Source organism: Narcine bancroftii, chromosome 12 (assembly GCF_036971445.1).
Source record: "Narcine bancroftii isolate sNarBan1 chromosome 12, sNarBan1.hap1, whole genome shotgun sequence".
In the NCBI taxonomy this organism is placed as follows: domain Eukaryota; kingdom Metazoa; phylum Chordata; class Chondrichthyes; order Torpediniformes; family Narcinidae; genus Narcine; species Narcine bancroftii.
In genome coordinates, this window is record NC_091480.1 from 93509942 (window position 1) to 93522463 (window position 12522).

Genomic DNA, 12522 nt, shown 5'->3' on the forward strand with positions numbered 1-12522 from the left:
GACGTTAAACCACCTGGGATAACCACCATGTAAGTGTTATGTAGTGCTAATCTACTTTCAGTGTTCTCAGTTAACTGGCTACAAAAGCTATCCCAGACCACCAAACTACATTCTTTGCGTAATCCGCCTGGCGGCCTGTTCCACACATTGTCTCTCCATAGTTTTACACCATTTTCAACCATCCATCCTTTTCATGAAAATGTACAAAAATACCTGCAGGAAATTTCATTTTTGGTTTAATTATGCATTTGAAGATTACCATTGGTCTTTGTCCCATCACCCATGCATGATAACACCATGGTTAACCTAGTCCTTTTGTGGCCTGTACATCTGGATTGCACAGTTTTAACACCTTTCCATTCCATTGTTCTATAGTCTATCATGTCAAAATTCATGGGGATTTCATCCATGTCTCTGATATTTGCCAATGCAAACTGGTGTTTCTTCCGGTTCCATATAATAAACTGGTGAAAACTTATAACTTTATGATCAAGATCTTTTGGTAGTTTCTGTGCAGACACTTCCTGTTCATGAAACAGTTGTACCAGCCTCCTACTGTAGCTTCAAAATCATCACTCAGGACTGGTTGGCCTACTGCAGTGCAAATGTTCTTATTTTATTTCAGGTGACTATGTAGCAATCTTGTCTGTTCATGTACCCATTCTGCAATGTGATTTTCCAACTCTGGCCAACGAATGATTCCTTTTCTCAAAGAACGTTGCCGTTTTGGTATGTTTCTTAAAGTCTCTTCTTTCTTCCTCCAATCTCTAACCAACTTCTCGTGCACATCAAATTTTCTTGTAGCAATGCAGTTACTGGTTTTCTTGGCCATTTCTATCACTTTCAACTTAAAGCTCACTTCATATTTTCGTTGTGTATTGCGTTGTTTCGATGGACCCATGATAGCAATCACTTCCAGCCAATGCCCAGCTTATCAATCAGCGCGCTCTGTGGGGGTTGATGTATATGCCGGTCAACAGCCCATCTTGGGCATCGTGAGCTTTGGAGGTCGACTTGTACGCTGGTCAATGGGGCACCTCAGGCAATCAGAAAAGTGGGATCAACGTATGCCGGATATATAATAAAAACCTTAAAACGAGGCTGAAAGAGGTGGGGAGTAGACTTAAATGCTCATTGACTTGTATGCGGAAATATACAGTAATATTTTTCCTCTCTAAATTAATCTCAAGCTTTGTAATAGCCTGCAAGCATCTTCTTTTGGATGAACTAGTTTTGGAAAAGTAAAAGACCACTTAATTATCTCCCCATCCTCTTTTTTTTTTCTTAAGATCTTGTCTTTACCTCCTTCATCTATTTCTCTGTTGTTACATTTTCCATTACAAATTTTTCACCTGCTTTGTTCTTGATTCAGCAAAAGTTCTTGCAGTCAAAAGCATTTGGACATCTTCTCCTTCTTTCCTAAATGTAGTCTTTTTTCCTCCCTCTTTCACCCAAAATTGTGAGAACAAGATAGACTTGGGAAATTTCACAAGTAGAAATCCAATTCAGCAAATCAGTAATCTCAAAGTAATTAAAGCTGCTGTTAAGAGAGTTATCAGATTATCACTCGTTCAACAATAACATTCACTGATGCCCATTTTGGGTTTTGCCATAACCACATTGCTCCAGACCTGATCCAGCTGTTGATACTAAGACACCATGTGGCAAAGTATACCAAGGAGTCCAAGTAGTCAATAACCATCAAATGGGAAGCACTCTAATCCTCAATTGTCAAAGATTAATTATTCCAGAACTAGGACATCTTTGTAGACATTCTTCAGAGCAGTGGCTTATGCCCAGCCACCTTCAGCCCCATGCAGGTGTTTGAAGAGGGAGTTTACTAGAGTGATCCTGGGGATGAGGGGGTTAGTGTTTGAAGAGCATTGCACATGCTGTGGTTTAGAAGGATTAGGGAGGGTGAATCTCAATTAAGTCTACCCCATATTGAAAGGACTGGTTAGAGTGGATATGGATAAGATGTTTCCAGTCGTGGGTGAGTTGTGGACTCAGAAGGCACAGCCTCAGAATAAACAGACATCTCTATAGAACAGAGTTGAGGACAAAATTCTTCAGCCAGAGGATGATGAATCTGTGGAATTTTGTTGTCACAGACATCTGAAGAAGTCACCGTGAGTATATTTAGAGCAGTGGTTGATAGGTTCTGGATTAGTAAGGGCATCAAAGATTATGAGGAGAAGGTGGGAGAGTGGTGTTGAGAGAAAAAAATATCAGCTATTATTTGAATGGCAGAGCAGAGTTGATGGGCTGAATGATCTAATTCTGCTCATACATCTTCTCAGGTCGGGTGGGGGCATATGGTGTTGCTCATTGGTTGCACGATACTCATCAATTCAGTGTTTTCTAAACCAACAACCCTGGTATGTGGGGAGTAGACTTAAGTGTGGGGAGTAGACTTAAGTGTGGGGAGTAGACTTAAGTGTGGGGAGTAGACTTAAGTGTGGGGAGTAGACTTAAGTGTGGGGAGTAGACTTAAGTGTGGGGAGTAGACTTAAGTGTGGGGAGTAGACTTAAGTGTGGGGAGTAGACTTAAGTGTGGGGAGTAGACTTAAGTGTGGGGAGTAGACTTAAATGCTCATTGGCTTGTACGTGGAAATATATAGTAAGATCTTTCCTCTCTAAATTAATCTCAAGCTTTGTAATAGCCTGCAAGCATCTTCTTTTGGACGAACTAGTTTTGGAAAAGTAAATCTAAACCACAGCATGTGCAATGCTCTTCAAACACTAACCCCCTCATCCCCAGGATCATTCTGGTAAACTCCCTCTTCATACACCTGCATGGGGCTGAAGGTGGCTGGGCATAAGCCACTGCTCTGAAGAATGTCTACAAAGATGTCCTAGTTCTGGAATAATTAATCTTTGACAATTGAGGATTAGAGTGCTTCCCATTTGATGGTTATTGACTACTTGGACTCCTTGGTATATTTTGCCACATGGTGTCCACAACCAGAATCCTGAGACTGATAATTTCTGTTCTGGGAAGGGGTAACCAGGCAGACAGAAAAATATTTAAGGAGGTGATCAAAGCTTTGTTGAAGAACAGTAATATCCTCACTGATGCATGGGAATATTGAGCACTCAAAGTGAGATGGACCATCTATAGCATTGAACCACATAAGTGCACCAGCTCACAAATGATTTGCAAGTCACATTAACCATCACCTATCCTAGCAGTGGAAGAGTTTGCAATTGCCTTGGCCTCGTTTTTCATCATAGAACCCACGTAAAACATTTGTTTCTTCACATTTTTCCTGTTCTGATGCAGAATATCAAAGTTTAAAAAAATTATTCCCTCCCCCTTGATGCTACCTGACCCTGCTAAGTGCTCCTATCATTGATTGAAACATTAAAATGATGCTGTTTGAACGGTGTGACAGATAAACTATTTCCGGGGCCTAGACATAACATCTTATGCACCTTTATTAGAGACATTTTCCCTACAAATTCAAGGTCTCAAAGGTTTTACATTGAATAGTTAATATTTGTGTGCACCATACGATTAGAATGGACACTTGGGAATCTGAAATTTTAGCAAAGTTTAGATCATTTTGAAGAAGTGCAATATTTAATAGTGTCACAGGTAACATGTTCTTCAAGATGATCCTTTCATCGTTATTCAATTGAAATGCCTATTTTGGTTCAGGTAGTTGGAAAATATTTTGGATGTGTAAACAAATGCAGAAGCTCTTTCTAAGTTCTGAACTGTACAAATTTTGATATACTGGCATATCAACGGTGATCTTGGCAGCACCTGCTAACCAGCAAAGTTGCTTTTATTTTCTCAGGAGACCAGATTCCATGGGAGCTGATGTTCTTGGAGTGAAGCAATAACATCAGATTTGAGCGGCAAACTTAGCTGCTTCAGCACGAACACAGATTAGTGATTAGTACTTTGTTTGAAGAATCCGTTTGTTTTGTATTACCTACTTAAATTACTGACACCTTGAGTCAAAGTTCCTGTTGCAACACTTCAGATATATGTAAGGTCATTTTGCATAACATTGACTCGCATTTTTAGAAACTTCACCAGAAAGCATTTTGTAGCTATTATTAGAAAGTTCTGGTTGGTGTGATCACTTGCAGTTTGTAAAGATTCGATTGCATATTTTGCAAAATTGTGATGTGTAAGGATCAGAAATAGTAGAAATGAGATGCAAATTCACCAAATTGCACATGTTCAAATACTCGTCCTTTTGTCCAATCCAAGTATAGATCATTTGGATTTTTGGCCAGGATTGTTAGAATTTGATGGGTTGCAATTTGGATTCAGGTATGGTATGTTTTGAAGAGGATGTGCTCTGTGGAATGGCCAAGAGAAGAAACCACCCAGTTCTTTGTTTCGGGAGTGGGAAATCTGAAGCAGAAGCCTTTTGGTGTGTTTGGGGAGAATGGTGATGAGCAAGAATACCATTTGGATTGGGCCAGCATGTCTTTGCTATTAGGAGAGTGGGGAGGGAGCTGGTGGTTGGAGGAGATGGGCAGAATTGCAATTTTGGGCATGGCTGGTGCCAAGAGGGGTATTTGTGGGCATGGCCCCCCCCATGAAACGCTTGCAGCCATTGCTCACTGTCCGATCTGCCCTGCCTACATCACTAGTGCAATAAAAGGAGTGCTTTTGGCTGCTATGTCAGAGGGACGGTGGAGGTTTACGTGTCCGCTTGGCAGGTAAGCCACCACCAGCGCCCCTCGCCCCCACCCCCCCCACCCGGGCGAGCAAGCTGTCGGACTGTGCCCCACCCAGTTACCTTAATGCCCTCCTCTAATATTCGTTCTGGCGCCAACCCCAATGTAGGGTAAGTCATCTGAATATTGGGAAGATGTCTAGATAAGAGTTCAAGAATGTTGATATGTAATTTATTTTGGTGCAGATGGAAATTTTTGGATACACGGTAAAAATATTAACTCATTTTGTGATGCGCTTTCTTCCATTATGTTTAGCAGATGTAAGAATTGATTTTAATCTATTCAAATATTCTGGAGATGAAATACAAAATATTTCCCAATATGATGACACATCTGTAGGTAGTAGCCATCTGATCATCGTTACAGAGTGAAACATTCTGTTCAATTGTTATTTTATAACCCAAATTCTTCTTTGTATTTCGATAGGAGGCAAAGCCTTCCAGCCAATCAGGAGAAAAAAAGGATGGAGAATACATTAAGTTAAAAGTTATAGGTCAAGTAAGTATCATAGCTTAATAACTTTACCTTACACAGCTTAGAATAAAGCCCCTTTCACACTTGTCAGTGATCCCAGGAATCGAACGGCCTTTAAAGTGACAAGTTTGAAAGCAAAATCTGCTCAACGCTGGCGTCAGATAACATCATCTCACGTCAGGGATTGCCGGACTTGACAATCCCCGGCATCTGCAGATGTCGGCGTTGAGATCAGGCAAGTGTGAAACGGGCAATTGCATTGCAGGCACTTCCTGTTTAAGGTAGAATAGACCAAATGCCAGGGATAAACCCTTGCAAGCGTAAAACCGTTCAGTGTCCCAGTTCAGAGTGCTCTAGTGTGAAAGGCCAAACCCCCATTCCTATCCCAGAACACTGAATGGCTAATTTACTGGGATGTACATATGAAAGGGGCTTTATAAGTTAGTTTATTATCATCCGATTGTACAAGTACAACTAGTTGAAACAGCGTTTTTCAATCGGTGGTGTTACAAATCCAGAGGACCCCAAAACCCAGCAGCAATAGATAAGCACCACAAGAGAGGGTTACTTAAACAAAAGTTGCTTTTAATTATCTTTGTACATGAAAATAGAATCAAACTTTAACTTAACTCTATTGACTCAACTTAACCCCCTTCTAATGCTAAGCGCATGTGTGTGTGTGTGTGTAAGTTCAGCAAAGTTCTTTGGTTCACATCTCACTGGTTGCAGGCAATTTTTGTACTATGCACAGAAGTCAACATTAATAAAGTTCACCAGGCTTTGGTGCTTAACTGGTAAATGGTTACCACTCAGAAGGGTTCTTGTTGGTTTTCAGAGAGAGAGTTTTTCTTGTTTCAGGTCAGTACAGAGTTCCGTTCTGTTTCTCTTATTCCAAGGGAAACACCTGACAGCTAGTCCTCTCCTTTAACCAGGCCGTCTTGCCAGCTTGTCCCTCTGGATCCAATGTCTGTGTTTCTTCTCTCACTCTCTCCTCTCTGAGAGCAAAGCCTCTTTTTTTTCCCCCTGCTTTCTGTTTTCCAGACAAAGCTGCTACTGCCTGTTGTTACATTTGTTGCCTTTTGCAAGTAACAGTCCACCATGAGTCTGAGCCTCTTGCAAAAGCTCCTGCAGAAATTCTGTTTTAAAATATTTGTGTGTGACCTGCTCTAACAAACTTTTCCAAATTTATCTCCCAAACACCTCAATATACTCTGTCAAAATGCAAAAACATACAAACGATGCATATGCAATACATGATTACACACACACACACACACACACACATATAAATAAATAAATAAATAGTAGCAGTTCGTCCATCGTTCATCAGTCTCACTGCCTGAAGCTGTTTCGATCTGGCTCTTATAATTTTGTCTCTTTCTCAATAGGGGTAGCTGAAAGATGCTGTGTGTGGGGTTTTTACTTCACATAAGCAAATACAAAGTCCATAAAATGTACAATTTTATTTTTAAAGGACAACAGTGAGATCCATTTCAAAGTGAAAATGACCACACAGCTAAGAAAGCTGAAGGAATCCTACTGTCAGAGACAGGTAAGAGTATAGATGAAGTCTCATTATCCTTGCAGGGGAAAAATTGTTTCAAGTGATATTTACAGTCATAATGTACTCGGTATTGGTTTCAACAGCTTATTTTGTTTGGTAGCAATGAAGGTAAGCTATATTTGGATTAGTACACATTTATGCCAAGGCAATACCCTTGCTGTGATTTTGTTTTTAATTTGTCACATCAAGCTGCCACTAGGGTTTGCTAGCAATGATAAATTTCCAACATTACATTTCACCTTTGTGCTGTTTGACTCAAAATGTTCTCAGCGGGCATTCATTTTGTTTGGCAGAATTGCATGTATAATTAATTCTGGGTGTTTTTTCACAATTGAAGTCGATCCAGCACAGAATTTCACATAATTTTGATTATATTTTGTTTCAGAGCATACAACTCTTAACTCTAAATATTCACTGAAGTAAGACTAAAATTACAATCTTAGAAAGAACATTTGTGCACTTTAATTACCTACCACACTCAAGAATTTAGTCACATCTGCTATCAGTCAGTTCACATCTTGGCCAATCCAATTTTGTTCTTTGACGTTTCTACATTTTGCCTTGCAAGATGAAACATAATAACCACATTTATGAACCCTTGTTGATTTTTCTCTTAGCTCAGAGGGTCTGATGCCAACTGTTTTACTTTTTAACCAAGATTATCTGTCTCAGTGTTTATGAGAATACAAACCTGAGTTCTTTCAAAGCATGCATGGGTAATTCCACAATGATAAATAATTTTTACCAGTTGAGTCATCAAGCATTGTTCTGACAATGTTAGAGCATCCCATTTGATGAAGGTATTTATTTTAAAGTTCTTCCTCGAGCCTAATTTTTATATCAACAAATAGGAAATTTCCACTTGTATTACTTGTGGTTATCTAATTCTGTGCAAGGTATTCTAGAGTTATTTAGAGAACGTTTATCTGGATGCAGCATTTAAGTGGTGGACCACTGAAAAGTATTCACTGTTGTAGAGAAATATGACAACTAGTTGAAATGCAGCAAGATTCTCCAAAGAGCAGGCTGATCCATAATACATTTTTATGATGGTTAAATGTTAACGGTGAACAAAGAGAATTTCTCTGTTATTTATGAACATTGGCATAGTATTTTTTATGTTAACCTGAGAGGACTTGCAGGACCCTCCATTTATAGTCTTGTATGAAAAAATGTTCTCTATCAGATTAGCATTTTCCCAGCAGTGAATTTGGTGTTCAATTGAATTATGCGCTTAGATCTCCGAAGTTGCCTTCAGATTTGGAGTCAAAATTCCTGAAAACGGAGTTAAGTATTGTTTAATATCTTGCTTCAGGCTTGATTGCATAGAGCAGTGGTGGCTAACCTTTTAATTTTTAATTTAAACATAAAGTATGCTAACAGGCCATTTCAGCCCACGAGTCCGTGCAGCCCAATTCACCAACACCTCAGCTATGTACTTGTGGGCTGAAATGGCCTGTTACCGTGCTGTATGTCTAAATTAAAAATTAATAGCCAACCCTGGCATAGAGTATTAGAATAGGGTTTTTTTTTAGGCATTCCTGAGTACAGTATCTTATAGTGTATTTTAAATGAAATATATTTTGTTAAGTGACAGCATAAAAAAGTTCTTATTTTATCAGCAGTTGGAGAGAAAAGTGAAATTCTGTGGTGGTGCACATACTCGTGGCGAACCGGCTCCACTTGTACTGCTGCACCCGCGGGGCTGCCACGAGAAGATGGCGCCGTCGGGGGACCTTCTTGCCGCGTGGTTTGAATGTAGAGCGCGCCTCAGGCAAGTGTGATGACGTCACCGCCCACGCAGGGGCGGAGCTCACACTGCCCTTAAAGGGGCGTGCGCGAGTTTTGAATAAAAACAGTAGTTGAACACCCAACGTGGTGGTTGTGAGTCTCATTCCTCGTAGCTACCGCTACATTGGTGACCCCGACGAGTCCAGACGTTTTTCTGGCCTCTCACTATGGATTCCTCGGAGATCAATGCAATCGTGGTAAAACTGCCCCCCTTCTAGACACATCTCCCACGTACTTGGTTTGGGTAGGTGGAGGAGCAGTTTCGCCTCCGAGACATTTCATCAGACACCATGATGTTTTACCACGTCGTGAGCGAACTCGATGAAGAGACCGCGGCCAGGGTGGTCGACCTCATCCATAACCCGCTGGAGGATGGTAAATATTCTGCCCTCAAGAACCTCCTCCTCGGGATTTTCAGCCTCTCCCCACAGCAGTGCGCCTACAGGCTCCTACACCTGGATGCATTGTGAGACAGAACCCCATCTGCCCTGATGGACAAGATGCTGGCGTTAGCAGAGGTCCACAAACCGTGTTTCCTGTTCCGGCAAATTTTCCTCAAGCAAATGCCTGAAGACATGCAGCTCCCGCTGGCAGACGAAGACTTCTCCGACCCCACGGCGAATCGCGGCCTACACAGACGTCTTCTGGCGGACCAAGCCTAAGAACGAGGCCTCCCTCAGCCAGGGCCCAGTCGGCCGCAAGCGCCCCCAAAGCACAAGCCGGAGGAGCACCACCCCACCTGGTGGGAGGCTCGAGCCCACAAGGGCAGGCATCCCTGTACCTTTCAGGGAAACTACTTGGCCAGCCATCATTAATGGCTGCGGCGGCTGGCCACATGAACAGCCTCTTGCACGTGACTGACAAGTCCACTGGCCGACGGTTCCTCATAGATACCGGAGCTGAGTGTGCTCCCCCCGACGGCCCTCGAGACCTACACCCGAGCACGGGGCCCTACTCTACCCTACGGGCAACTAATGGATCCTCCATCAGGACCTTTGGTACTCGCAGAGTGCAGATCCAGATCGGAAAGGACAAGTTCCACTGGAAGTTCATGCTGGCCTCAGTGGGTATGGCACTGTTGGGGTCGACTTCCTCTGGGCGCACAGCCTGTTAGTGGACGTCAAGGTCAAACGATTGGTTAACGCCCTCACCTTTCAACCCATCCGCCTCAATGCCATAGACACATGAAACCATGGGATAGCTGCCATCCACACCCCCAAGGGGGCGTATCCTCCAGTATCCTCGAAGAGTTCCCCTCCATCCTGCAGCCACAGTTCACTTCCACCATGCCCCACATAGAGTCTACCATCACATCTCAACCCTGGGCCCCCCTCTTCATGTCAAAGCCAGGCGATTACCCTCAGAAAAGCTACAACTGGCCAAAGAAGAATTCTCCCAACTGCAGGAACTGGGAATCGTTCGTAGATCTGGGCCTCCCCTTCCGGGGGTTGGCGCCCTTATGGGGACTACCATCGCCTTAACGATGCAGTCACGCCAGACCGATTTTTCCCATCCTGCACATTCAGGACTTTTCAGCAAACTTGCACGGCGCCCAGGTGTTCTCAAAGGCCGACTTGGTACGGGGCTACCATCAAATCCTGGTCCACCCTGATTGTCAGACCGTAGACTTTAGACTGTAATTGTCACCCTGTTCGGCCTTTTCGAGTTCTTTCGAATGCCTTTCGGGCTAAAGAACACGGCCAAAACTTTCCAGCGCCTGATGGATGCGGTGGGCAGAGACTTGGACTTTGAGTTCATCTATCTCGCCGACGTCCTCGTCGCCAGTCAAGACCACGATGAGCACAAGGTCCATCTCCGCACACTGTTCGCTTGTTTGGCAGAGTTCGGCCTTACGGTCAACATAGCCAAGTGCCAGTTCGGCAGGAGCCGCCCCAGCACCAAAGAAGGTTGCAGCCGTGCGCCATTTTCCAAAGCCTATACCCTCAAGGGCCTACAGGAGTTCGTCGGCATGGTGAACTTCTACTACCGGTTCATCCCCGGGGCAGCCTGCTTCATGCGACCATTATTCGCGCTGATTGCCGTGAAGGACAAAGTCCCGGCATGGACGGAAGAGGCGGAAGGCGCTTTCGTTGCATTGAAAGACACTCTGGCGAGCGCCGCTCTGTTAGCCTACCTGTGGCCGGATGCTCACACCACGCTCTCAGTGGATACGTCGGCTACGGCTGTTGGGGGCGTTCTGGAGCAGTGGGTCAATGGCCAGTGGCGTCCACTAGCCTTTTTTGTCAGGCAACTCCGTCCCCCAGAACTAAAGTATTGCGCCTTCGACAGGGAGCTCCTGGCCCTGTACCTGGCCATCAGACATTCCAATATTTCCTGGAGGGCAGGCCATTCACCGTTTTCACTGACCACAAGCCACTCACGCAAGCCCTCGCTATGGCAAAAGACCCCTGGTCGGCTCGCCAGCAGCGGCATCTATCCAATGTGTTGGCGTTCTCCACCAACATCCGGAACCGTGCAGGTAAAGACAATGTGGCAGATGCACTTTCATCACCTACCATCCACAGTCTCTCCCCCGGCTTGAACTATGCCCAGCTAGTGTAGGCACAGAGGGAGGACGTGGAAACAGGCCCTCCGCACCGCCATTACAGGCCTCCAACTTTGGGACCTATGGTTGCCAGGCGGTCCAGACACACTGCTCTGCAACGTTTCCATCGGCGCACCGTGCCCTGTAGTCCAGCCGCAGTGGAGGTCACAGGCTTTCAGCATGGTCCTCGACTTGGCCCACCCCTCGGTTAAGACATCGGTTCGGATGGTGGCAGAGCGTTTTGTGTGGCATGGGCTCAAGAAACAAGTAGCCCAGATGGCGAGGAGTTACATGCAGTGCCAGTCCTCCAAAGTCCACCATCATACAAAAGACCCAATACAACAGTTCGATTCTGTGGCCAAGAGATTCCAACATATACATGTAGGCATCGTGGGACCCCTGCTGGTGTCCAGGGACGCCCGCTACTTGTTGATGGTGGTTGACCAAGCGATGAGGTGGCCGGAAGCCATTCTGCTGAAAGACACTTCCGCCGAGACGTACTGGATAGCCAGAGTCCCGGCGCACATAACGAGCGACAGAGGTTCCCAATTCACGTCTGCCCTCTGGGCACAAGTGGCGAGCCTTTTGGGTGTGAAACTTCACCACACCAATGCATATCTCCCACGAGCTAACAGCCTAGTGGAGCTATTCTTCCGACACCTCAATTCGGCCCTCATGGCTCGCCTCACCGGCCCTGATTGGGTGGACGAGTTGCCCTGGGTTCTGCTCGGTATCAGGATGGCCCTGAAGGAGGATCTGCAGGTATCATTCGCGGATTTTGTTTACGGCATGCCATTGTCGCTATCCGGAGACTTTTTCGGCCCAAACACAGACTTGGCAGCCGACAATCAAACCTTATTAGCAGACCTTCAGAGTAAGCTTGCCTCGCTACCCCCCCCCCCCCCCCCCCCCCACCTCCATCCCACCACGGCAGCCGACCTGTCCCATTTGCCCAAAGAACTGGACGCAGCCGAGTACGTTTTCGTCCAGTTCTTATAAAGTCCCCTATAGAGTCCTTCAGCATTCGGGCAAGACTTTCACTTTGGAGATTGGGGGCAAAGGAGAACTCTTCACGATCGACTGCCTCAATGTGGTGCACCTGGAGACAGCCCAACCGAAGCGCCAAGGCAAGCCGCCCAAGTGGCGGGATGTGTAAGCCGGTTCTGGGGGGGTTTGTGTTGCGGTGGACATACTCATGGCGAACCCGGTCCCGCTTGTACTGCTGCACATACGGGTCATCCGCGAGAAGATGGTGCCATCGGGGGACCATCTTGCCACGTGGTTTGAATGTAGTGCGCGCCTCAGGCAATCGTGATGATGTCAACCCCCCCACGCGGGGACGGAGCCCACACTCCTCTTAAAGGGGTGCGTGCAAGTTTTGAATTAAAAACAGTCATTGAAACCCCCAATGTGGTGGTTGTGAGTCTCATTCCTCATAGCTACTGCT

General features: G+C 45.0%; 1 protein-coding gene across 2 annotated transcripts in view; it reads left to right on the forward strand.

Annotated features, from left to right (window-relative positions):
* Positions 1-12522, forward strand: part of sumo1 (small ubiquitin like modifier 1) — a 44325-nt gene that overhangs the window by 13049 nt on the left and 18754 nt on the right. For both annotated transcript variants that reach the window (XM_069904826.1, XM_069904825.1), the window contains exons 2-3: positions 5128-5199; positions 6650-6727. In XM_069904826.1, the coding sequence (XP_069760927.1) occupies positions 5128-5199; positions 6650-6727 (150 nt within the window). The remainder of the gene's footprint in view (positions 1-5127; positions 5200-6649; positions 6728-12522) is intronic.